Source organism: Salvelinus alpinus, chromosome 17 (genome assembly GCF_045679555.1).
Source record: "Salvelinus alpinus chromosome 17, SLU_Salpinus.1, whole genome shotgun sequence".
NCBI classification, from domain to species: Eukaryota; Metazoa; Chordata; class Actinopteri; order Salmoniformes; family Salmonidae; genus Salvelinus; species Salvelinus alpinus.
Window position 1 is genome coordinate 27897523 of NC_092102.1, and position 27922 is coordinate 27925444.

The 27922-nt window shown below is 39.3% G+C and overlaps 1 protein-coding gene across 2 annotated transcripts; it reads left to right on the forward strand.

Annotated features, from left to right (window-relative positions):
* The first annotated feature begins 1374 nt into the window (after window positions 1–1374).
* On the forward strand, window positions 1375–26783 carry LOC139542684 (sodium-coupled neutral amino acid transporter 3-like). 2 transcript variants are annotated; one of them, XM_071348429.1, is made up of 16 exons: window positions 1375–1565; window positions 11469–11627; window positions 12370–12445; window positions 12576–12691; window positions 13455–13528; window positions 13916–14008; window positions 14378–14459; window positions 15333–15415; window positions 15668–15726; window positions 16760–16888; window positions 17188–17267; window positions 19159–19259; window positions 19377–19501; window positions 20506–20650; window positions 20889–20992; window positions 21206–26783. In XM_071348429.1, the coding sequence occupies exons 2-16, from the start codon at window positions 11569–11571 to the stop codon at window positions 21308–21310; spliced, it is 1431 nt and encodes a 476-aa protein (XP_071204530.1). In that variant the 5' UTR covers window positions 1375–1565; window positions 11469–11568; the 3' UTR covers window positions 21311–26783. The 2 variants fall into 2 exon arrangements, with proteins under 2 accessions (XP_071204530.1, XP_071204531.1); XM_071348430.1 differs by lacking the exon at window positions 1375–1565 and adding an exon at window positions 4061–4184.
* Window positions 26784–27922: the final 1139 nt, after the last annotated feature.

A 27922-nucleotide genomic window follows, 5' to 3' on the forward strand; every position in this document is an offset into this window, starting at 1 on the left:
ACTGGCCTGTCTCCTGGTAGCGCCTCCATGCTCTGGACACTACGCTGACAGACACAGCAAACCTTCTTGCCACAGCTCGCATTGATGTGCCATCCTGGATGAGCTGCACTACCTGAACCACTTGTGTGGGTTGTAGACTCCGTCTCATGCTACCACTAGAGTGAAAGCACCGCCAGCATTCAAAAGTGACCGAAACATCAGCCAGGAAGCATAGGAACTGAGAAGTGGTCTGTGGTCACCACCTGCAGAACCACTCCTTTATTGGGGATGTCTTGCTAATTGCCTATAATTTCCACCTGTTGTCTATTCCATTTGCACAACAGCATGTGAAATTTATTGTCAATCAGTGTTGCTTCCTAAGTGGACAGTTTGATTTCACAGAAGTGTGATTGACTTGGAGTTACATTGTGTTGTTTAAGTGTTCCCTTTATTTTTTTGAGCAGTGTATATATATATTATATTATATTATATATATTTTTTATGTTTAGCTCACATAATATAATTTAAAAGTATGGATTAAGGTGAGTGTAATATAATACATGTGTCAAAAATCTAATGTAGACATTAATAAATGTATTTCTATAGCTTCCAAAATCTTTTTTTACAATAAAGGTGTGCCAAGATTGTGCACTCTGTCAGTCATCCAAGATTTATACACATCATTGGGTGTGACCACAAATGATTTATACATATTATTTCTTCTGATTGTTCAGAGCATGCTGCAGCACCCTCATCACCCCTAAACAGTTATAAGCAGTGTATTTTTTTTCTTCAGCAAATCTCAGATGTTATGGGTCCTAAACTTTATATACATTTTTTAATGCAGAGATTTGTAGTTACAAACACATTTACAAAAGTCACTATCCCTGATTCATTAGAATCAGAATTACAACCATGGGAGTACTTTCCTTTTCTGCCATCTGGTGTTTGGATGCAGCTTTGTCTTAATTAACGACTCTATTGAATTTAAAACGTTTGACTGCTTTCAGCAGTTCTGAGTTTAGCTTCATGTAGCCTTGGGGTTTACCTTTCCTTTCCACTGTATTTCATAAGGGGGCATGATGTAACTCATACCACTGGGCCGGACTCTTAAGCAACCAGAGGTTGATCACCTCACCATATTTATTTCCAATGTTGCCAGTTTTTTGGAAAAGGGGGGCATGTAAGAATGAAGTCTGTTGATAGGACAACAAGTCAATGGGTCTAGTGTATCTGAGTGTGCCTCCTCCAAATGTGATAGATTCCCAATGGAGCAATTGTTGCGAGAAAAGGCCACTGATCGCCTGCTTTTGACAGCAGCAAAGTAATGAGCATGTGTGACATCATAAGAAACTTGAGACCATCATTTTGAACAACCCTCCCTTTTAGTGGCCTTTTCCTCTATATGTGCTCGCCCCCTAACCCTCTCCCTTACTCTTAGCAGACACTCTGCTCTTTCTTCTTGGATATAAACTCAGGCCAATTACAATTGGGCAAAACAACACCTTGGCCAAGAAAACATCTCTACTCAGGACACACTTCACCAACTCTCTGTCTTTGAAACTCTACGTTCTCTGCATTTGAAGGTAATAGAACATTCCTTTATTCTGCTCTACGTATTGCCATGCCACGTGGGGGTCATAGCAGGAACTTGACATGAAGGGTAAAATACCATTGAAATTCCACTGGTGGACATTGGAAGGGATTGTTGTGAGGTAGCATTGTGAGGTAGCATTGTGGAATTTGTCATTGTCAGTGAGATAGCATTGTGGAATTTGTCATTGTCAGTGAGGTAGCATTGTGAGGTAGCATTGCGGAACTTGTCATTGTCAGTAGTACTACTTGATTTGATTTCCACAACATTATTTGAATAACTCAGTTTTATGATTACATTTTTTCCTGATCAGTGATCATGTATGTGGATATATATATATATATATATGAATTGTTGGAACACTGGTCTGAATAAGTCAATTAAGAAAGGTCAAAGACAGACACAGCGTGATAAGTAGTGAGCTCACAGGAGTAACTGCACCAACTGACAAACAAATTCAGTGGCCACTGTCTCCTTGTGTGACTGACAATGTATTTAGGGAATTGCTCAGAACAGCATGTTTTATAGTTAAGTGTAATGATTGATTCATATTCTTCTGGTCTGACTGTTTTTTAATGTGAATCAAACCCACCACTCATGGATCCTAAACTCATTCTTTGTCTGTAAATGCAAAAGTCTCGGACTGAAATGTCACAGTTTGTTTTTAACTATGGATCTGTAATAAACTCTATTTTTATAATTGAGTGTCTACTGGACACTAGTGTCCAATGGAGTGCCTTCTACTTCAGTTGTTAGCCAGCGGATCCAACCCACTTTCTTACAGCTGCACTGGGGTCTGACAGCATTCCTGTTTATAATAAGACACCACGGAGCCCGGTGCGAGGTATGGCTCGGAAAACGTACTTCAATCAAGGGATGACAAATGTGTTGTACTCTGGTTTTGTCCCATTATTCCAACTGTTACAACGAGAAGATTGAACGTTTTGAAGTAAACTGCCGTTTTCATCCTCATGCTAGCTAGCAGTAGCAACGGTAGCCATTATGGAATGGCACGTCACGTTGAACAACAAAGGAGCTGATTAGCTAACACAAACATTCCAAAATGGTTGCTTTTGCTTCTGCTACCAACCCTAGTGCAACTATAAGCAAGCGGGTTAGCTGGCTACTTCAGTTGTTTGAGCAAGAAACCCCTTTTTTCACTTTGTCTAATAAATGCAAGAATCAGTTGATCCTACCATTAGAGAACATAATTTATAGCTCTTCCTCAAATTGTATTTACATAATCTGCATAGCAACCTCTTAATCAGCCAATAAAAAGCAAGACAAAAATGGAAGGTTATTGCATAATATGTAATGTATACACCCCTCTATTGCACAGAAAAGATGAGGTCAGAGAGTGTTTTATATGCTGTGCTCTGCTGTGCCATATACTTTCCCTTTTTTTCTTCAGGCACATTTGTTTCTCTCACTCAGCAACTAAGCATTGGAAACATATAAATAGTTGAATAGTAGCTTCAGTAATACAGGGAAGTTGCAATGTCTATCCACCATTTCAAACTACCGTCACATGGTGGTACATATTTGTGGTTCTTCCGTGGGCCGAATGCACGATTCAACAGGCTTTCTCGGACATAACTATGCAGGATTGGTTGATGGAACTCCCACTATTTACTTTTTCTTCCCATTACAGATTAAGCTATGTGTTGTCTGATCCATCATATAAGAAACCTAGCTTGTTTAGCTTTTTAGCTAAATATTAAAACAGACATTTTATCAGAAATACCTCTTTAATTTTAGACCTTTTTAACCTGAGATCATCCTTCTTCACTGAGAGAGGATTTCCTGGCTGTATTGGTTGCCGACCACTGTGGCTGGAAAAGCACTCAACTTCCTAAAACATCCAACATAAACATCAGAAAAAGACTACATTTCAACGAAAGAGCATTGCAATGTAGATAATATGTTTAGTGTTTGCGTGCGTGTGTGTGTGTGCATGGGTCACCAGTGCATTTATGTGTGTGTTTGTTTGTAGTAGTGGTGATGGTTGGGTGTTGATTTTTTTTAGAAACATTTTGTGTTGGTGTAAAGTGAGAACACAGTAGAAAGACATTCTGGAGTTTGATTCCCAAGACGCAATGCAAGAATGTGCCTGCCCGACCCTTCTTGCCAGGGGCTCTTCATGCATTAGAATAAAGATTTTAGCCGAAGAGGGAGCGACTTAGCGAGGAGAAAAATCACACATGTAACGTAGCAATGTAGAAATGTGAAAAGAAAGAGAGACAGAGAAAGGAATGTTAGTGGAATGGGTGTGGAACTGCTGACACCTACCCCCCCCCCCCCCCCACGCACACATACACAGACTTTAAATATTTTGAGCATTAAAGATTTATGGAAAATAAATAGTGGAGTGGTATTACTAAGTAAACTGTAACTGAAAACTCCCACTCTCCCTTTATCTCCTCTTCTCTATCGTTCTCTTTATCTCTTGCTACACTGACTCTTTCCGAAGGGCTTCAACTGGGTGCTGAGAAGGTTAAGTTAAGTAAATAATATATAGACGGACTGACTGACTGACTCACTAGAGAGTGTGGATAGATTGTTACCTGAATCGGATCTTAGTACACTGAAAAATGAACTGTTTTTAAAAGGGGTAAGTTGTTCATAAAAATCTGCATGGTATAGATTAAGAGCTACATTATCTGCATTAGCATAACCAGTTCTCTCAGGGGAGGTGTGTGTAAGGATTTTTTGATTTATTAGGCTCCCCATTAGCCGACGCCAATGGCGACAGCTAGTCTAAAGTACATGACCTCTTCTGGTCTAATGTCTATCAGTTCAGAATGAAAAATGTGTTGGGGGGTTTAGTAGATTCATTAAAGACCAAGTGCAGTCAAAAACTAGATTTTCCTGTGTTTTATATATATTTCCACACTATGAGGTTGGAATAATACTGTGAAATTGTGAAATTATGATAATGCTCTTTAGTGTAAGAGCTGTTTGAAATCCGAGCTGTTTTGAAGTCTGAAATCTCAGCCTGTTTTTGTGGCATGTAGTTTTGGCCAATAAGAAAGAGAGTTCCAAACCTCTCTGCCAATAACAGCCAGTTTTCAGTTTACTCCTCCCCACTCCCAGACAGTCCTAGCAAAATGCTTTCTTGAGAAATTGCTCTTTGCGAAGAAGCTATTTTTGTTAATTTTTTGACAATTTTGATTAAAAACAATTACATTAATAAGGTGCTTAATTGTTACCCAGAAATGATTTAACATTTAGATAAAAACAGATGCATTGGACCTTTAGAAAATAAGGGTGACATTCTGCGGCAGACATAAAATGTATGTTTGTGAGTTCTTTTTTCCATTGAACTGGTGTGATTTCACACATGGCTTTTCTAAATGTTGGTGTCCTTTCCATCAAGGTTTAGGCTCTGCAAATATATTCAACTTTTTTCTTAATCGTTATCTAAATGTAATAGCACAGTAATAGTTATATAAAGACTTTGATGTTCTTTTCTCACACATTTCCTCGCAAGACATTGTTTCCTGAATTATGGTTTGGCATCGCTGTCGATAGAACACATGAGACGCAGGCTCCCACAAATCTCACTGGCCTTCAAACTGAGCTGCTACATGATATTTATATTACAAACTGCATAACCAAACCAATCACAAATCTGTGGCAAGTATTTTATTTTGTGTGTAGTATGACATGTGCTGGATTACATTGTTGTATATGTTATATAGGTAACATTTATCACTTTACGTTTGGCTGATGATGAAACTTGTTGGGTATTATTGATATAGAAACTAGAGTTGCCCCATAGGACATAATTGGAGTACAATTTGCCCATATCAAAGGGTAACCCTTTATTTGGATAGTCCATTTGTAGATGCTCTACAGACTATCAGTAACATTTCAACTAACTATCTACTAAACCTTATCCCTATCCCTAACCTTAACTCTTATCCTAACCCTAGCCGTAACTCTAACCTTAACCCTTACCCTAATTCTTATTCTAATCCTAACCCTAACCGTAACCTTAACAGGTTTCTTATCAACAGTTGCTTATCAACAGATAGTTTGTTGATAGTATGACCATCTGTAGAGCATCTACAGATGGACTATCCGGACTATCCAAATAAAGTGTGACCTGAGTATGGGTCATCAGAAGTCACATTCTGACAAATCATCCAATCATATCCAATCATCATGTGTCTCTCAGAAAAAGTTGAATACGTGTTAGGGAACCCGCTACCTGAGTCAAGTTTGAAAAGCACATGATGTGTCATGTGATGTCAGAGTGGTCGAACCTTATCAAACTCACGTTTGACATGATAGGTTACAAGGCTGATGTCTCTAGCAAATGGTGGTAAAAACCTGGATTTACTCCAAACTGCATCTTTGGACCCAATGAGCCACGTATCCATCCCAGGGTTTAAGAAAAACTTCTGGCGTGCATTTAAATGTGAATTCCAACATCCCATATCACTTGTACTAGAAAACACATCTTTCCTCTAGAGGGTCATTGGGTTCAGCAGTGCAACACAGTTTCTTAAAGTTGCAAGAAGCAGTAATGTTTTCTATGGTAAAGGTCAAACAGAAAAGCTTACTTTCAAAAGCAGTAACTATGATATATGGCTGCTTTTATCCAAGATACTGGATGTTGGTTGTACTTTCATGCCATAATAAAATAGACAAAAATGTTGTGTGGGGGTAACAAAGAACATTAGTCATGAGTTAAGCATAGGCCTACACGTTGAAAGTTCAGATATACTTGGATATTTTCTTTGGCTAGTCAGACCATGTTTTTGAATGAAAAGACTATTGTCTGTAATACAGCACACTGAGAACAAAAGTAGCCTAGCTATAAGATAACAAAATACAGCATTGCCTTGTCAGTGGGCAAACACAACTGACAAGGCTTGATAAAGGGCCACATGCCTTATCCTGTTGTACACAGTGCCTTCGGAAAGTATTCACACCCCTTTGAGATTTTCCACATTTTGTTGTGTTACAATTAGGGATTAAAATGGATTCAATTGACAAAAAATTGTCAACGATCCACACAAAAGTATATATATATATTTTTTATTAATGGAAAATAAAACACAAATATATTTTGATTAGATAAGTATTCAACCCCCTGAGTCAATACATGTTAGAATCCCCTTTTGACAGCGATTCCAGCTGTGAGTCTTTCTGGGTAAGTCTCTTAGAGCGTTGCAAATTTGGATGGTTTAATATTTGCCCATCATTTTTTAAAGAATTCTTCAAGCTCTATCAAGTTGGTTGTTGATCATTGCTAGACAGTCATTTTCAAGTCCTGCCATAGATTTTCAGGCTGATTTAAATCAAAACTGTAATTAGGCCACTCATGTATATTTGGCATTGCATTTTAGGTTAATGTCCTGCTCAAAGGTGTAATTGACTTTCAGTGTTTGCTGGAAAGCAGACTGAACCAGGTTTTCCTCTAGGACTTTGCCTGTGCTTAGCTCTATTGTTTTTCTTTTTGTCCAAAAAAACTCCCTATTCCTTGTCGATGACAAGCATGCCCATAACATGATGCACCATGCTTGAAAATATGAAGAGTGGTACTCAGTGATGTGTTGTGTTGGATTTTCCCCAAACATAATGCTTTGTATTCAGACAAAAAGTAAATTTCTTTGTCACATTTTTAGCAGTATTACTTTAGTTCCTTATTGCAAACAGGATGCATGTTTTGGATATATACAGTGGGGAGAACAAGTATTTGATACACTGCCGATTTTGCAGGTTTTCCTACTTACAAAGCATGTAGAGGTCTGTAATTTTTATCATAGGTACACTTCAACTGTGAAAATCCTGAAAATCACATTGTATGATTTTTAAGTAATTAATTTGCATTTTATTGCATGACATAAGTATTTGATCACCTACCAACCAGTAAGAATTCCGGCTCTCACAGACCTGTTTGTTTTTCTTTAAGGAGCCCTCCTGTTCTCCACTCATTACCTGTATTAACTGCACCTGTTTGAACTCGTTACCTGTATAAAAGACACCTGTCCACACACTCAATCAAACAGACTCCAACCTCTCCACAATGGCCAAGACCAGAGAGCTGTGTAAGGACATCAGGGTTAAATTGTAGACCTGCACAAGGCTGGGATGGGCTACAGGACAATAGGCAAGCAGCTTGGTGAGAAGGCAACAACTGTTGGCGCAATTATTAGAAAATGGAAGAAGTACAAGATGACGGTCAATCACCCTCGGTCTGGGGCTCCATGCAAGATCTCACCTCGTGGGGCATCAATGATCATGAGGAAGGTGAGGGATCAGCCCAGAACTACACGGCAGGACCTGGTCAATGACCTGAAGAGAGCTGGGACCACAGTCTCAAAGAAAACCATTAGTAACACACTACGCCGTCATGGATTAAAATCCTGCAGCGCACGCAAGGTCCCCCTGCTCAAGCCAGCGCATGTCCAGGCCCGTCTGAAGTTTGCCAATGACCATCTGGATGATCCAGAGGAGGAATGGGAGAAGGTCATGTGGTCTGATGAGACAAAAATAGAGCTTTTTGGTCTAAACTCCACTTGCCGTGTTTGGAGGAAGAAGGATGAGTACAACCCCAAGAACACCATCCCAACCGTGAAGCATGGAGGTGGAAACATCATTCTTTGGGGATGCTTTTCTGCAAAGGGGACAGGACGACTGCACCGTATTGAGGGGAGGATGGATGGGGCCATGTATCGCGAGATCTTGGCCAACAACCTCCTTCTCTCAGTAAGAGCATTGAAGATGGGTTGTGGCTGGGTCTTCCAGCATGACAACGACACGAAAAACACACAGCCAGGGCAACTAAGGAGTGGCTCCGTAAGAAGCATCTCAAGGTCCTGGAGTGGCCTAGCCAGTCTCCAGACCTGAACCCCATAGAAAATCTTTGGAGGGAGCTGAAAGTCCGTATTGCCCAGCGACAGCCCCGAAACCTGAAGGATCTGGAGAAGGTCTGTATGGAGGAGTGGGCCAAAATCCCTGCTGCAGTGTGTGCAAACCTGGTCAAGAACTACAGGAAACGTATGATCTCTGTAATTGCAAACAAAGGTTTCTGTACCAAATATTAAGTTCTGCTTTTCTGATGTATCAAATACTTATGTCATGCAATAAAATGAAAATTCATTACATAAAAATCATAGTGTGATTTTCTGGATTTTTGTTTTAGATTCCGTCTCTCACAGTTGAAGTGTACCTATGATAAAAATTACAGACCTCTTGTAACGATAGTCGTCATATTCCTCCTCCTCGGACGAGGAGAGGCGAGAATGATCGGAGGACCAATTTGCAGCGTAGTAATTTGACATAATGAATTTATTTAAATGATAGACGAACACGAAACAACACTTAAGAATTTACAAAACAACAAACGAAGTAGACAGACCTGGACTACGAACTTACATGAAACGAAGAACGAACAAGTACTGACTACAAAACGAACGATACAGTCCCGTATGGTGCAACAGACACAGGAAACAACCACCCACAACACCCAATGTGAAAACACCTACCTTAATATGATTCTCAATCAGAGGAGATGAAAACCACCTGCCTCTAATTGAGAACCATATCAGGTACCCATTAACCAACATAGAAACACAAAACATAGACTGCCCACCCAAACTCACGTCCTGACCAACTAACACATACAAAAACTAACAGAAAACAGGTCAGGAACGTGACACCTCTACATGCTTTGTAAGTAGGAAAACCTGCAAAATCGGCAGTGTATCAAATACTTTTTCTCCCCACTGTATATTCTGTGCCGGCTTCCTTATTTTCACTCTGTCATTTAGGTTAGTATTGTGGAGTAACTGCAATGTTTTGATCCATCCTCAGTTTTTTCTTATTACAGCTATTTAACTCTGTAACTGGTTTAAAATCACCAATGGCCTCATGGTGAAATCCCTGAGCTGTTTCTTTCCTCTCTGTCACGCCCTGACCATAGTTTGATTTGTATGTTTCTATGTTTTGTTTGGTCAGGGTGTGATCTGAGTGGGCATTCTATGTTGTATGTCTAGTTTGTCTATTTCTATGTGTTTGGCCTGATATGGTTCTCAATCAGAGGCAGGTGTTAGTCGTTGTCTCTGATTGGGAACCATATTTAGGTAGCCTGTTTTGTATTGTGGGTTGTGGGTGATTGTTCCTGTTTCTGTTTCTTTTTGTATGTCACCATACGGGACTGTTGCGTTTTCGTTCGTTTGTCCGTTTATTGTTTTGTTCTTTGTTTTCTAATTAAAATGGATAATCATCACGCTGCATTTTGGTCCTCTGATCCTTCTTACTACTCCTCCTCAGATGAGGAGGAGGACGACGATCGTGACACTCTCTGACAACCGAGTTAGGAAGGACGCCTGTGTCTTTGTAGTGACTGGGTGTATTGATACACCATCCAAAGTGTAATTTATAACTTCACCATGCTCAAAGGGATATTCAATGTCTGCTTTTTTTTACGCATCTACCAATAGTTGTTCTTCTTTGCGAGGCATTGGAAAACCTCGCTGGTCTTTGCTGTTGAATCTGTGCTTGAAATTTACTGCTCAACTGAGTGACCTTACAGATAATTGTATGTGTGGGGTAAAGAGATGAGGTAGTCAGTCAAAAATAATGGTAAACACAATTATTGCACACAGAGTTAGTCCATGCAACTTATTATTTGACTTGTTAAGCACATTTTTACTCCTGAAGTTATTTAGGTTGCCATAACAAACGGGTTGAATACTTATTGACTCAAGACATTTCAGCTTTTCATTTTTTATTAATTTGTAAAAAAAATTATAAAAAAAACATAATTCCACGTTGACATTATGGGGTGTATAGATGAGTGACACAACATCTACATTTAAGCCATTTGAAATGTTAGCTGTAACACAACAAAATGTGGATAAAGTCAAGGGCTGTGAATACTTTCTGAAGGCACTGTAATTCTTGTGTCAATGTATCAGAAGGCGTTATGTAAGCAGCCTCATATGACTCTATTTGTTCAGCAAATTGTGACATTTCTTGTTTGACAGTTTCGTCTGTAATGATGTCAAATCCCAGCTGGCACACCAGTTGGCATAGGGATGGTAGGTATCTTACACTTTAGTAACACTGCAGTGTAGATGAACAAGAGTGAAATCCTAAACCAATACCAGGGATCCCTTAAATAGAGATTCCTACCTCAATGGCACTCACCTGGATAAATAAAAAATTGATAAATAACAGTGTACAACAAAGTTTGTGTTCACAACAAAGTCTGTGATGGCAACACAGTGCTTCCAGGTTTCGTTTATATCAGATTTACATCCCTTTTCTGGGAAACGTGAGTTGATTGAAACATAAAAAGAACTGGCCCTAACAATCTGTACTTCATTTTGTAATGGAGGAAAGTGTTAAATCAATTATGAGTTGTATGCAGAAGGACTTCAAGGTAGATCTGCCAAGTAAACCAAGCCTTACTGAAAGAGTAATGGTAACAGCCCACTTTTCCAAATCCTGTTGTGTCAGAAACATTGAGCAAGGTGATTTGATTTCACCTGTTTACAGTATGGTTGTCCTCATTCAAATGCTATTGACAGGACTTATATTGGAAGGAATTCTATTGGAAGGAATTCCAAAGTAGTCAGGAGTCTCATTACTGGCAATGCAACCTGAGCCGTCAAATGAAATGACACATGCAGGGAGAGAGTGGTGCTATGGATTCCTCTGGTGGGAAGCAGACATGTGGTCCCATAGTGACAGACAACTTGACAACTCCCACAGTTACCCTAGAGTCTAGGCTTCACTTTGCAACGTGCAAATTCCCCAAACCGTTTTCAACGTATGTCAAACCTGACTGTTTACATTTTTCTGTCTATCATCTGGAATGGCATCCAAAAGACAAGTTGTTCATTTATCTAAGGTACATCTTTTTCTCCTTTTTCAGATTGGAACTTTAGCCTCCTTGTGAATCCTTCAATGTTTTCCTCCAGTCAGTGAAGAACCATCAGTCACACCCAGCTCTCTTTGTATCAGCAAAAAACAATATGGAACTCCAAAAGCTATCAAATGGTCACCACCATGGCTTCGTCCCTTTGGAAAATGGGTATGTGTCCTCTTTGACTGCATATATTGCTACCTGGCATGCATGATAATATCATTCTGCCAGTTGTGTGCATGATAGTATTTTGATTTCAAAAAGGCCACCAAGATTCCACAAATTCCAAGGATATTTGTGTTTGTTTTCTGACAGACAAGACTATTACCACCCTATATTTGTCACTGTTTGTGTAGATGAAATGTCTACAGTCTAGATTGACATGGTCTTGTGATGGTTGTCAACTAATGCAAATTCAACATGAAAGCAAAAAAACATTTCACCATGACATTGGATTTAGGTTAAAAGTTGGGAGAAAAAAAGACAACACTTTCCACGTTGATTCAACATCATCACATTGATTTATTTTATTGAAATAACGTGGAAACAACTAGTTTTTGCCCAGTTTTTTTTTTGTTGCACAGAAATGTATTGTTATGTTTGTTCGGCTATTTTGAGCAGATGAACAAGTTAAATGAAATCCACTGTCATTATGGTTTTGCAGAAAATGTATCATATTTGTGTTGAAAACCTGGAAAAATACCAGTGAAAACATGCTTTTTGTAAACACTAGTATACCTCAGATGCATTTTAAACATTTAAATGGATACAGTACTCTTTCAAGGACAGCATTTTCAAGCACCCAGTGGATTATAATGATACTTTGCTTGGCTGAAGTTGGACATTAATGAAATTGAGTGTTGTTTAACCTTATAGTTTCTATATTTCCTTGGTTTGATTGACTTCATAGTATCCTGCAGGCGGAAGAGGAAGAGGAGATGTTACCACATAAGAGTGATGGGACCAAGAAGCCCCAGTTTACAGATGTGAGTATGAAGAGCTATGGCAACAGCTTTGGAGCTGGCAGTCATCCTTTTTATGCTGAGATGTCATGTCATGAAATGTCATCATGAGGAGTTATAACAACGTACATTCGTGTCTTTGTGTCCTTGGCAGTTTGAGGGGAAAACCTCTTTCGGAATGTCCGTCTTTAACCTCAGTAACGCCATAATGGGGAGTGGAATTCTAGGACTGTCGTACGCCATGTCAAACACAGGCATTGTTCTCTTTATGTAAGTACAGCAACACATTATGTCCCTATGTGATTCCTTGATGTGACAACAGACAAATTAGTACACACACCCCCACCAAGTTAAATATTACACAGCTCTTGGCAGGACAAAATTTGGGGGGGAAGGATTATTTGTCTCATATTTTTTGTTGTTGTCAAAAGGTCACAGATCCTCCCGATATGGTTTGATACACACTGTTACTGCACAACACATAGCATCAATGTTACCAAAACACTACAGTGGAATCCTGACAAAAATTATATGAAAAAGTAGTCAATCTAATGTTTAACATTTACGATCCTCAAATGGTTAAAAGAACAGTGGCGAAGAGTGGTGTGCGTTGGTGTGTCCATATGTCATTTTTATGGTGAGATTTGAGACACATGGGACTCCTAAATCAGATTTCAGGAGTTAAATATAGCAAAGAGTCGGCTGATGAATCATAGCTTAGGTGTGAGCACACCACAGATATGGCTCCCCAGCATGCTTTGCACTTTGGGTTGCTCACATTCACGTCAGGTTCAGTCAGAAGTCAAGAATTGTTTAAATGTTTATGAATAAATAATTTGTCCATTGTGCCAATCAATTTGCTGTCACAGGAGGGCAGTCTATTCTTGTAGAGTTTACTGTGTTTGTTTGATGCATCTGTGAAGCAGTGGGCTGACCATGGGATTCATTATTTTAACATTGGCTGAATCCACATGAAATAAATTATGTTGTTTACCTTTCCAAAATCTCTAAGTCAGTTGTTTGTGCTCTGCAGAATCCTATTGACATGTATCGCCTGTCTGTCCAGCTACTCGGTTCACCTCCTGCTTAAGAGTGCTGGAGTTGTGGGTGAGTATGTGTTACTTAGGATCACCCTTAGGAATCAAAGACAAATTGAAAGCTGAATCACAAAGTTTATCATAACAAGATGAGAAAAGTGAACTGACTTTTCTGTCAACAAACTTTCCCTCTGCATTTGGACCATTGAAAAACTTGTGATTTTACCCCTCCACAAATGCCTGACAGAAATGCCCAGCTTTTTTTTATAGACAAACCTAAAGTAGGGATCCACCATATGAACCAAGCTGTCTGTAGTTGTTGGTTCGCTGGTGTCACATATACAAAACTGTATGCACTCACTGTTGCTTTAGATAAAAGTGTCTTCTAATGTCATGGCATATAGATCCTGTCCCATGTCTACTCTTTAACAGACTAATATCTTGTTTGTCTGTTCAGGTATTCGTGCGTATGAACAGCTGGGCTTCCGGGCTTTTGGACACCCAGGAAAAATAGCAGCGGGTGTCATTATAACCTTTCACAACATTGGTGGTAAGTACCTAGGAGGAGGAATTGGGTCATTGAGTTTGATTGAATAGGACCCTCTGTCCATAAAAGTGAAAAAACATTTTGCCCCTCTAATACAGTAATATATTCACCCACTAGCACTAACACATAGTATCTGTTTTGAAGAGAACCACATGGGCAAATATAAATGCACTCATGGCTTCACTGCACTCATGGATTTCATGGCTCATAAAGGTTTTAGTGGTTCATGACAGAAAGTTTTCCTCCAATGTTTGTGTGATATTGCTAAGCATTTTTAGGCAAACTAAAATACAGGTAAAAATGGGCAGGGTGTGTCTGTTTTCTTATGATAATAGAAGTTAACAACTCTGAAATATGTTTAATCCCCTCCAGCAATGTCCAGTTACCTCTTCATTGTGAAGTATGAGTTACCTCTGGTCATTCAAGCCTTCCTGGGCTTGTCATCAAACACTGGGTAAGTGGAGCAGCACCTTGCCACAACTTTCAGTGTAGCAAACTAACATGAGGACTATTGTCTTCGGCACACTTACTGATGTATGTTTAATTAAGGCCAGGAGTTTTTCTTGACAACGTTACTTGTCCACGAAAACACTGCTCCTGAGAGGCGCAGCGGTCTAAGGCACTGCATCTCAGTGCTGGAGGCGTCACTACAGACACCCTGGTTTGATTCCAGGCTGTATCACAACCGGCCGTGATTGGGAGTCCCATAGGGCGGCGCACATTTGGCCCAGCGTCGTCCGGGTTTGGCCGGTGTAGGCCGTCATTGTAAATAAGAATTTGTTCTTAACTGACTTGCCTAGTTAAATAAATGAAATTAAATAAAAAAATTAGGGGGTGTAACATGCAACAAGCTAGCTGTTAAAATCCCCATAAACCCAGATTACTCTTTCCTGATTGATCCCTCTCTGGAACCAATCAGAGCTAAACTCCTATAGTTAGGACTGGACTTTCACCCCCATCTAATCTTTATTATCTGTCCATTGTACCATCCTCATTCCTCTTCACTGCCATCCCAAACTAGTCAACCCTCCCAATATTTGGTGCTAAAACCCAGGATTGGCTAATGCATTATACATGGACCCAGCAAAATATGCCGCACCTTACGATCCCTACGCCTACTTCCAGGTCTCCAGTGCTTACCCCCAGGTCCCTAAACTGTATTAGCCATCCCACTTGAACCACACGCCATTTTTACCTAACATTGCATCAATTGCCCCTAAACAGTATGTTTCCTAGTATAGTCTACATTGCATGCCATAATGAACCTAGAAGTAATTAACTTTTGTGTCTGACTACGTTTTTGTTTTTTGTTAATGTTTTAAATTAGAGATTGGTTCCTGAATGGGAATTACCTCATCATCATCGTCAGTGTGTGCGTCATCCTCCCACTTGCCCTGATGAGACAACTGGGTATGTGACTGACCTCATAATGACCTTTGACTTTTCCTCATGGCTGCTAATGACCTCACTGGCTGTCAATCTTTCAGTCAGCGCCTATTTATTCATAAAACAAAACATTTGGATGACTATAGACTCTGCTCTGTTAAGGATCTATTTTAGGCCAGGAGCAGACGTGTCCTGGAAACCAAACATTGTCAGCTGGGATGTGGGATGCTTGTTGTTGTTTTTGTTGTAGTAACAATCCTTGGTTGCATCTTGCAGGGTATTTGGGTTACACCAGTGGCTTCTCCCTCACCTGCATGGTCTTTTTCCTTTCCTCGGTGAGTGACTTTCTGATGACATCTGATGATGGATGTCTATACTGTATTATATGACAATATATATATATTATACAAGCAATCATACATTTCAATATTATATTCTGATGCGGCATATGCTTTTCACCTCCTGATGATTGGACTTCCATTGTCCATGCTCTGTTTTTAGTGATTCTTTACCATTGTTAATGTGTTAAATGTGTTAACAGTTTAGGGCATGAGTCATGACTAAAGACTGTGGTACTAATGTGCCCTCGACAATTTATGAGGAGATATTTATATCTTGTGCCACTCTACCTCACATGACATTTCATGTTAGCTCCTGTTTCGTATACTCACTGCCAGCCAGGCCTTGTTGTACAATGGTGAAATTAGCTAAGAACATGGATACGTTAACTTTCTGAAATAGGTTATTGTCTGATTATGTTGACATACAAAGAAAAAAGGGGGGCAACATCATAAATTAACCACATTTGGCCAAATTATTATTTTAATATTGTAATATGTTAAAACTATAGTTAAAATGTTTGAAACTGTTCAATGTTGCTTGAATACTTGAGCACAATCCTAGATTACACTACTGTGCATGTTGTTGTTTAAAATGCCTTACTGCAGAAAGGTACATTGTTAATGTGACAAATTCTATCGTTGACCTTGATCAATTAGCAAAAGCAGAAGGATGAATGAGGCTTTGGACAGGAATTCACAAGTTAACTAGAGATATGTCTAGGGCTCCCGAGTGGCGCAGCGATCTAAGGCACTGCATCTCAGTGCTGGAGGCGTCACTACAGACCCTGGTTCGATTCCAGGCTGTATCACAAACGGCCGTGATTGGGAGTCCCATAGGGCGGCGCACATTGTAAATAAGAATTTGTTCTTAACTGACTTGCCTTGTTAAATAAAGGTTATAAAAAATAAATAAAAAATGTGATCATGGTTGTCAGCTATAGAGGATTGATATATTTCTGCTGACATCTCACCACTCTCTCTCTCCTCTCTACCTCTCGCTTCTCTCTCTCTTTCTCTCTCTCTCAAGGTCATATACAAGAAGTTCAACATCCCCTGCCCCCTGGTGCCAAATGGCAGCAATCACACAACAATTATCAACACCACCATGGAAGAGGAGGGACAGTGTGAAGGCAAAATGTTCACCATAAACCAGGAGGTTAAAATATATGTTTTAGTGTTTATTCCACATCACCTCTGCTCTTAGGTTCTTACTCTGCTACAATACAACCACATAAGGTTAGGAGCTATTTGCAGTTGGAGCACATGTCATTCAATATGCTAATGACTTTGTGCATCCATGCACATATCATGTTACAGCCAGTGCAACTGGTTGTCCATGTGTATTGAAGCAGAGCAGAACCAGCGTGGCACAAATGTCCACAGGGTCTTGTGAGTTTACTCAAGCACTCCTTGTGCGATGCTGCTAATTTAACTTATCCTTTATATGGTTTCCAGACGGCGTATACCATCCCCATCTTGGCGTTCGCCTTTGTTTGTCACCCTGAGGTGCTTCCCATTTACACTGAACTCAAAAAGTAAGTTCATAAAACAATATGAACACCCAATTTGTTCCCTTCACACATCACCATGTTGATATGACAACCTTTATCCTTCTTTACCGATACTAAATTGCACTACAACACATACAGTTGAAGTCGGAAGATTACATGCACTTAGGTTGGAGTCATTAAAACTCGTTTTTCAACCACTCCACAAAGTGGAGTGGTTGACAAACTATAGTTGTTAACAAACTATAGTTTTGGCAAGTCGGTTAGGACATCTACTTTGTGCATGACACAAGTAATTTTTCCAACAATTGTTTACAGACAGATTATTTCACTTATAATTCACTGTATCACAATTCCAGTGGGTCAGACGTTTACATACACTAAGTTGACTGTGCCTTTAAACAGCTTGGAAAATTCCAGAAAATGATGTCATGGCTTTAGAAGCTTCTGATAGGCTAATTGACATCAATTGAGAATTGTACCTGTGGATGTATTTCAAGGCCTACCTTCAAACTCAGTGCCTCTTTGCTTGACATCATGGGAAAATCAAAAGAAATCAGCCAAGACCTCAGAAGAAAAATGGTAGACCTCCACAAGTCTGGTTCATCCTTGGGAGCAATTTCCAAATGCCTGAAGGTACAACATTCATCTGTACAAAAAATAGTATGCAAGTATAAACACCATGGGACCACGCAGCTGTCATACCGCTCAGGAAGGAGATGCATTCTGTCTCCTAGAGATGAACGTATTTTGGTGTGAAAAGTGCAGATCAATCCCAGAACAACAGCAAAGGACTTTGTGAAGATGCTGGAGGAAACCGGTACAAAAGTATCTATATCCACAGTAAAACACGTCCTATATCGACATAACCTGAAAGGCCGCTCAGCAAGGAAGAAGCCACTGCTCCAAAACCGGCATAAAAAAGCCAGACAACGGTTTGCAGCTGCACATGGGGACAAAGATCGTACTTTTTGGAGAAATGTCCTCTGGTCTGATGAAAAAAAAATAGAACTGTTTGGCCATAATGACCATCATTATGTTTGGAGGAAAAAGGGTGAGGCTTGCAAGCTGAAGAACACCATCCCAACCGTGAAGCACGGGGGTGGAAGCATCATGTTGTGGGGGTGCTTTGCTGCAGGAGGGACTGGTGCACTTCACAACATAGATGGACTTATGAGAAAAGAAAATTATGTGGATATATTGAAGCAACATCTCAAGACATCAGTCAGGAAGTTAAAGCTTGGTCGCAAATTGGTCTTCCAAATAGACAATGACCCCAAGCATACTTCCAAAGTTGTGGCACAATTGCTTAAGGACAACAAAGTTAAGGTATTAGAGTGGCCATCACAAAGCCCTGACCTCAATCCCATAGAACATTTGTGGGCAGAACTGAAAAAGCGTGTGCAAGCAAGGAGGCCTACAAACCTGACTCAGTTACACCAGCTCTGTCAGGAGGAATGGGCCAAATTTCATTCAACTTATTGTGGGAAGCTTGTGGAAGGCTACCCAAGACATTTGACCCAAGTTAAACAATTTAAAGGCAACGCTACCAAATACTAATTGAGTGTATGTAAACTTCTGACCCACTGGGAATGTGATGAAAGAAATAAAAGCTGAAATAAATCCTTCTCACTACTATTATTCTGACATTTCACATTCTTATAATAAAGTGGTGATCCTAACTGACCAAAGACAGGGTATTTTTACTAGGATTAAATGTCAAGAATTGTGAAACATTTAAACTCAGTTTATTTGGCTAAGGTGTATGTAAACTTCCGACTTCAACTGTACACATGTACCTACACCTGTTGGCTTTTGATTAAATCAAGGGACATTTTTAATATAATAAATGTAACATTAGTAGTGTAATCCCTCTACCTCATTAATAGACAAAAAAACTGCTTTCTTTCCACCAAAGCGCAACGAAGAGGCGCATGCAGGGTATTGCTAATGTGTCCATCATGGGCATGTTTGTCATGTACCTCCTCACTGCCATCTTTGGTTACCTCACCTTCTACGGTAAGATCAGGGCTTCAAGACGGCTTTAGTCGTATTCACGCTACAGAAAGAAATGTTGATTTCAGAATATCAAAAGATACTCAATTTGTGTGTGTGTGCATATATATATTTATGTAGTGAACACGGAATCTGAGCTCCTGCACACCTACAGCAAAGTGGACCCTCTGGACACCCTGATCCTGTGTGTGCGTGTGGCCGTGCTGGTGGCAGTCACCCTTACTGTCCCTGTGGTCCTCTTTCCTGTAAGAGCCTCCTCTCATTAGCTCTAATTACGTACTCTAATTCAGTGGTTCCTGAACTGGGAACCACCCTGGGGGTCCGTGGAGGTACTACAGGGGGTTCTGTGCCAAGATCTCTTTTTATTCTAAATAAATATTGCTAGCAACAACAGATGAAACAAATTTGGCTAATGGGTCTGTGAAACAAGTTTAGAGGGCAATACAATACAATACAATACACTGCAATATTATTAATCTACAATATAGGCTACCCTTAGATGCACAGTTGGGCCTGGGAGGCTCACAGGGATCCACAGTACTCCATCAATGGTCCAGTTTTCAACTCAAGTTTCTTGTATTTCGTAAAATTGTCATTTTAAACATAAATGCACTGTAGTTTAAGCTTTAAACCTGCAAAATTGTCTCTCTGCCCCATGGGAAAATGTGTAGAATTGCAGGAAATTACCTTGAAAACTCCTCAGTTTTCTCTCCGATGCGAAGAGGGGTGCCTTTAAAATGTTATTTCCCAGGGTCCGAGGCTTGGTTAGCCCGGAATGCTATTTTTATCGCACTCTAAAGTCGGAGTTATGTTCTGATTTTAAGGGGGTCCCTGATGAATTTGCTATCACAAAAGAGGTCCCCGGCCGCAAAAAGTTTGGGAACCCCTGCTATTATTACTGTATTTCTAAGGACGCTTCCAATGGTTTTCATTTCAAATATTGTTTGCATTTCAAAACCAACATAGCCTAGATACTGTATATATCAATTTCTCTCTAAATGTTAAGCTACTGAATGTTAAGCTACATCCGTTATTATGCTTAGAATAACTGATGCTGGCTTGTACAGTACATCCTATAATCTCTGTTTAACCCAGAGTTGGTATTGGTAGGAAAGTGTATGGAATGTAATTTCATCAATTGGGTCTTTAGTTTAGGTTGATTGACTTTAAACATACCTTATAACTGACACTCGACAGCCATGTTGCAAGTTTCACTGTAGATACTCCCCTGAGTCCTCTTTCTCTCCAGATTCGCAGAGCCATTCTCCAGCTCCTGTTCCCAGAGAAATCATTCCACTGGGCACGCCACATCACCATTGCCCTGTGTCTCCTCTTCGTGGTCAACGTTCTTGTAATCCTTGTGCCCAATATCCGAGACATCTTTGGCATCATTGGTGAGACTCCGAAAAAAAAGCACTCATATGCTCATGAGTATAGGCTACAACAGTTCTTGCCATCCAGCCTCAGATGCTTTTTCTCTACATACTCACCAATCAACCTGACATGCCATGTCTCATCATCACCCTTAACACTACAGGAAGGACAGTTTACATTACATGGAATTACATTACATATGTCTCATACAAGAGTACTGACCAGAGGACTAACTCATTGTCTCATTTGGCTGTCCAGGGGCCACCACTGCACCTAGTCTGATCTTCATCCTCCCAGGATTATTCTACCTCCGCATTGTTCCCACCGAACAAGAACCAATGAAGTCAAGACCAAAGATCACGGTAGGTTTTCACATGACATTCATTTTCCTGCCATTGTCTAGACATATTTATTAAAACTCTCTACACAATCCTCAGGTTTTCGGAGTGTTTGGGTGGTATCACAATGGGTTCTGGAAAGAACTTCCGAAACCCCGGTTTGTGTCAAGATATTATTTTTTTTACATTCATGACTGTAAGGTGAATTCCAACAACTCTTTCTCTGGCTGGTTTCAGGCTGCCTGTTTTACAGCCATGGGCTTCATCTTCATGTCAATGAGTCTGACGTTCATCATCATCGATTGGACGACCGGAGAGAAACGAGCTGGAGGTAGCCATTAGAGCACATCCGTTGACGTAGGGGTCCAAACGCCACAGCAGCATGCCCTGTCGCCGTGCCACTTCTTGATCACGTCTGGATTGTGAGGAAGATCAAACACGGTCAAAAGGCTGGACCCACATCATCATGAGTCTTCATCATCAAGACCGTTTACCCACCAATTCACATCAAAAGGACATGCTACTCTTCCATGGAGGCTAGTCTTTGAGGAACCCAGTGATGTCACTTTCTTTGTGGAAGAAGTTCTAGTCAGAGATGTCACCCAGGCAGTGTCAGAGGTGCTGATGAGGGTGTTGCCCATGGAAACCCCTAAACCACTACTTGCTGCGTGCGTCAAAAGCCATTAAGCTAGTACCTCGAATGAAGAGCATCTGGTGTAAAACAAAAGTGACAGAGATAGAAGAAGATGGGAGGGGTTAATTTTCTCTATACAAAGAGACTGGATCTCTTGAACTGTCAAGCTTCCCTCGCTACCCAACTGCCAAACAATTCACCCCACTGTTGTTTCTTGATCAAATATCAACAGTGGTTTAATCAACCAGCTTTAAGGAGAAGAGAAGAAAATGTTATTCTAAAATGGATTTACTTTTATGTCACTTCCGAAACCTACTTCACTATCCGTAGATTTGTTTATTGAACGTAATTTCAGCTAAATTTCTTGAGGTAATTGACTGGTAGTGTACAGTATTTCTCAGTAGCTGCAGACCATTTAAAAACGAAATGAGCCACTAATGATAAATCAATCACTTTTCAGCATGGTCTAACTATTTAAATTTTACCATGTTGCTTGATGCCAAGTAATGTATTTACTCACCTTTTCCAGTTATCAAATCAAAGTTTATTGTTCACGTACACAGTTTTGCAGATGTTATCACAGGTGCAGTGAAATGCTTAAGCTTCTAGCTCCAACTATGCAGCAATATCTAGCAGTACAATAACCAGAGGTGTGTGCCCTCAGATTTGTCCTGTTTAAAAATGGTTTTATTGTTGTTGTTGTTGCTTTTTTGTAATACTACCAGCCACTTAGCAATTTTATTGGCTTTAGCTAGCCCATATAGGTTCCCCATGTCCTACACTTATAACTAGCTAGTTAGATTAGCTAGCTTGTCTAAATAGCTTAACTGGTATGCCTGCTGGCAAGGTTGGTAGACCTTTAAAAAAGCAAGCAATAACTCATTGTACTGAATAAGACTCACATTCCTTTCCATCTTTTACCCAGATTTAGCAGATATGGAGAGAAGCATATTTCATTTCTTAAAAAAACAGCTCAAGAGGTATGCTTAGATATGCAGAAAAACATACACATTTTCCCCCACACAGAATTAAGCATAAATATTATGGTTGTAAATTGCAGGAAAAATCTGTTTCAACTATTTAAAAAAGGCTAAACATATCAAAACGAACAATATGAGAATGAGTAATGTCAGAGTCCGGAATATAAATAAATATACAGTGCCAGTCAAAAGTTTGGACACACCTACTCATTCAATTTTAAAAAAACGATTTACTACATTGTAGAACAATAGTGAAGACATCAAAACTATGAAATAACACATATGGAATCATGTAGTAACCAAAAAAGTGTTAAACAAATCAAAATATATTTTAGATTTTAGAATCTTCAAAGTAGTCTTGATGACAGCTTTGCACACTCTTGGCATAATCTCAACCAGCTTCACCTGGAAAGTTTTTCCAACAGTCTTGAAGGAGTTCCCACATATGCTGAGCACTTGTTGGCTGCTTTTCCTTCACTCTGCGGTCCAACTCATCCCAAATCATCTCAATTGGGTTGACGTCGGGTGATTGTGGAGGCCAGGTAATCTGATGCTCCATTCCATCACTCTCCTTCTTGGTCAAATAGCCCTTACACAGCCTGGAGGTGTGTTGGGTCATTGTCCTGTTGAAAAACAGATGATAGTCCCACTAAGCGCAAACCAGGTGGGATGGCGTATCGCTGCAGAATGTTGTGGTAGCCATGCTGGTTAAGTGTGCCTTGAATTCTAAATAAATCACTGACAGTGTCACCAGCAATGCACCCACACCATCACACCTCCTCCTCCATGCTTCACGGTGGGAACCACTCCGCGTCTCATAAAGACACAGCCGTTTGAACCCAAAATCTAAAATTTGGACTCAACAGACCAAATTACATATTTCCCCCTGTCTAATGTCCATTGCTTGTGTTTCTTGGCCCAACTTAGTCTCTTCTTCTTATTGGTGTCCTTTAGTAGTGGTTTCTTTGCAGCAATTCGACCATGAAGCCCTGATTCTCATAGTCTCATCTGAACAGTTGATTTTGAGATGTGTCTGTTACTTGAACTCTGTGAAGCATTTATTTGGGTTGCAATTTCTGAGGCTGGTAACTCTAATGAACTTATCCTCTGCAGCAGAGGTAACTCTGGGTCTTCCTTTCCTGTGGTGGTCCTCATGAGAGCCAGTTTCATCAGAGTGCTTGATGGTTTTTGCGACTGCACTTGAAGAAACTTTCAAAGTTCTTGAAATGTTCCGCATTGACTGACCTTCATGTCTTAAATAATGATAGACTGTAATTTCTCCTTGCTTATTTGAGCTGTTCTTGCTATAATATGGACTTGGTCTTTTACCAAATAGGGCTTTCTTCTGTATACCACCCCTACCTTGTCACAACACAACTGATGGGCTCAAAAGCATTAAGAAGGAAAGAAATTCCACAAATTAACTTTTAACAAGGCACACCTGTTAATTGAAATGCATTCCAGTTGACTACCTCATGAAGCTGGTTAAGAGAATGCCACGAGTGTGCAAAGCTGTCATCAAGGCAAAGGGTGGCTACTTTGAAGAATCTAAAATCTAAAATATATTTTGATTTGTTTAACACTTTTTTGGTTACTACATGATTCCATATGTGTTATTTCATAGTTTTTATATCTTCACTATTACAATGTAGAAAATAGTAAAAATAAAGAAAAACCCTGGAATGAGTAGGTGTGCCCGAACTTTTGACTGGTACTGTATATGTATGTAAATGTGTTTAAAGACAGTATATGAATAGAAAAAGTGTGTACAGCAGTAGCTATATATGATGAGCCATGACTAGAATACAGTATATACATATAAATTGTACATACATGTACATATAAAGTGAGTAAAACTGTCACGATCGTCGTTAGGAGAAAGAGAGGAGGACCAAGGCGCAGCGTAATAACAATACATCTTCCTTTTTAATGAAGACGAAACAAACACTTTTACAAACTAACAAAACGTGAAGCTATACAAAACAAATAAGTGCAGACACTGGCAACTTTACACATAGACAATTACCCACAACCTACCTAATGACTATGGCTGCCTAAAAATGGCTCCCAATCAGAGACAACGATAGACAGCTGTCTCTAATTGAGAACCAATCTAGGCAACCATAGACTTACATAAACACCTACACTGAACACAACCCCATGAACTCTACAAACACCCCCTAGACAATACAAACACCCTAGACGAGACAAAAACACACAAACATCCCCCATGTCACACCCTGACCTAACTAAAATAATAAAGAAAAACAAAGATAACTAAGGCCAGGGCGTGACAAAAACAGTATTTAAACATTATTATAATGACCAGTGTTCAATGACTCTGTTCACAGCAGTCTTTAAGGTGCAGGAGCAGTCATTCCTTTCTGTATCTCTATAAGAATCATTCTGCAGAATCAGTGTCTTCAAGTTATTGCAAGTTTGGCTTTTAAATATGCTGGACAGTATGGTTTCAATTCGGTATCCATCTTCACCACAATATTCTGAACAATTAAATCACACATTTCTAAACACATCAAGAGATCAAAACAACTGGGAAGTGAACCCAAAATAATTTGAACAATTTAATTATCATATTTTCTTCATTTGTGACATTTCTTATGCTGGTGCTATTGAAATAGGTGGGTTGTTCCCACGAAAAGAGTGCCTTTTGCATCCCTTTGATATTTTAAGTTCAAATTATGCACCAATATTGAATTTTAAAAGCATGTTATATTACACGAAGTGCTTTTTAATATAGACAACATGGAGTGCCCTTTAATATAGACCACATGGAGAATTCAATAAATAAAAACGAAATTATATGAATTAAGACTTTATGCACTTCTAGGAAGACTTTAACTCACTTAACCTCAACATTTCTCCAACTTTTCACCATCATTGTAAAGCCCTAGTTATTTTGTTGCTTTGACAAAGTCATGTCTGAAGACTATTACTTATTTAATGTGATTAGTGATTCATACATCTTTCCCTTATTTTAATGTCATCCCTGTTACGTGAACAGAACTCTCGTTTAAATATGGTGAAACTATTCCTTTAAAAAAAAAGAAAATCAAAAGAAACATTGTACATCTAATAGTCAAATCATAGTGTAAAAGCAGGTGAGGTGGTTCTACTCTTTTTGGCCATTTTGTGATGGAAAACTGAGCGGATCGAGCATAACAAGCCAACCCTGTTACCCATAGATAGACAGACATTCAATTACCACTTCCTGTTGCACACAACAAGCTTCCATTCCCCCTGTCACGAGGGGATTTATGGCTGATTTAAGATGAAATCGTCAACCCTGTTACTTTATTTGGCACTTACTATAGTCTTTAAAAACCTCTTGAGATGGGAAAATGTGTTTCTTATGAAGTTGAACGTGCTCTTTATGACAAAAATTGAATGTTTTTTTGGACAAAGTTACACTTCTCAAAAGGCTGCAAATTAGTGGAACGACCCAGGTAGTCTGCAATAGTTTCTATGTATACTTAAAATCCAACAAAGCAATAAGGCAAAAATGAAGAAGCAAGTTCCATAAAAACTGAATGATGGCATTCAGCTGTGTCTTATTTGACAAATACAGTACACATAGCACACCGGGAACATTCCCAGGACATTAGCTAACATTCCCATTCATTTCTAGTTCGGGTTTTATATAACATTAGGATGAAAACATCCCCCCCCAAAAATTACATTTTCTTTGATGAAATATCCTTGGAATGTTCTCCTAACATTCACTAAAATGTTGTGCACAACATCTGTAGCAACCACCAAAAAACATTCTCCTTAGGTTCTAATTAGGTTTCCAGGTAGTTTAATAACAAAATGTTCTTGCATCATCAGGGGAATGTTTTATAAAAATATATAATCATGAGCACAACTGGATAGTTTAAGTGTCATTAGAACTTTCAGGGCAAACTAATTAATGTTTTGGGAATGTTCACAGAACCAATTTTGGTTTGCTGGGCAGTCTGTCCAGATAGTCAGTCATGCAATGCAGCATGTGCTTAGGTAAAACTATTGAATAAGGTCAAATATTGGGAAGCAAGAGGATTTCAGAATCCTGCTGAATTAATGTTTAGGAAGGACAAGGCTGAGTGTCTTGAAGAAATTGTTACAAAAAGGTAAGCACATTTTGTGTATGACATGGCACTATTGTCTATGATTTATTTTCAATAAATATGAATGGTTGTCAGTATTTATCGAGAAATGTCTTTACTGTGATCTGCATGTTCTGTGTCTTTTACTTTTCACAACATTCACAAAATAACTGAAAGGTACACTGTATTGAAAGGGATGGCTTAAGACAAATGTACGGAAAACCCTATTGAATGAAAACTCCATGAGAAAATCTGTTGTCCAGCAAGTGGGAGGGTTTTCATCGGATTAATTAAATGTATTCAGAGCGCGCAAGGTAGCAACACTTACAGAGAGCGTTACACGACTGAATAAGTCTGAACACCAAATACTGAGAAGTGCGTAGGAAAGTTGTGCATAGGAAAGGCATAATTTTCAGTCTGAATCGGCCCCAATATGACTACTTCTCACAAACCAGCCCCATATTTCAGAATTTCCATAAGAACTGTAGCAAAAATCAGGAAGGCTGGAGTTCCTCTAAGATTTCATACATATGGCCAATTCAATTAACTACAATGTATTCAGAAAGAATTCACACCCCTTGACCTTTTACACATTTTGTTGTGTTACAGCCTGAATTTAAAATTGATTAAATTGTTATTTTGTGTCATTGGCCTACACACAATAACCCATAATGTCAAAGTGATATTATATTTTCTTAAATGTTTACAAATGAATTGAGTCAGTAAGTATTCTACCCCTTTCTTATTTGTTATGGCAAGCCTAAATAAGTTCAAGAGTAAAAAATGTGCTTAACAAGTCACATAATAAGTTGCATGGACTCACTCTGTGTGCACTAATAGAGTGCTAAAATTTCTAAAAACTTGTTTTCACTTTGTTATTATGAGGAATTGTGTGTAAATAGGTGAAAAAACGAAATCAATTTAATACATTTTGAATTCAGGATGTAACACAACAAAATGTGAAATAAGTCAAAGGGTATGAATACTTTCTGAAGGCACTGTATGCGGTACACAGAATAAGCCAGGCTGCTAACTGAAGAATAGTGTACAGACACTTACTACAGCCTCCATTACCTACAGGTTTTATCTGTTTTATACGAGTGCACCATCAGTACACTACATTCTTATAAGACAGACACTAAACACCCCACAACCATTGATCTAACAAAACAAAGGCTGATCAACAGCACCACTGCTGCCCTCACAACAATGTTCAGAGAGATTCCCGATTCAGAGG

What these genes read in the sequence shown, in the direction of transcription:
- LOC139542684 (XM_071348429.1), top strand. Translation starts at nt 11,569, where the DNA reads ATGGAACTCCAAAAGCTATCAAATGGTCACCACCATGGCTTCGTCCCT. An exon ending in TAAGAGTGCTGGAGTTGTGG is followed by an intron (nt 13,529 to 13,915) that starts GTGAGTATGTGT and finishes TTGTCTGTTCAG; the next exon opens with GTATTCGTGCGTATGAACAG. An exon ending in TGGTTACCTCACCTTCTACG is followed by an intron (nt 19,260 to 19,376) that starts GTAAGATCAGGG and finishes ATATTTATGTAG; the next exon opens with TGAACACGGAATCTGAGCTC.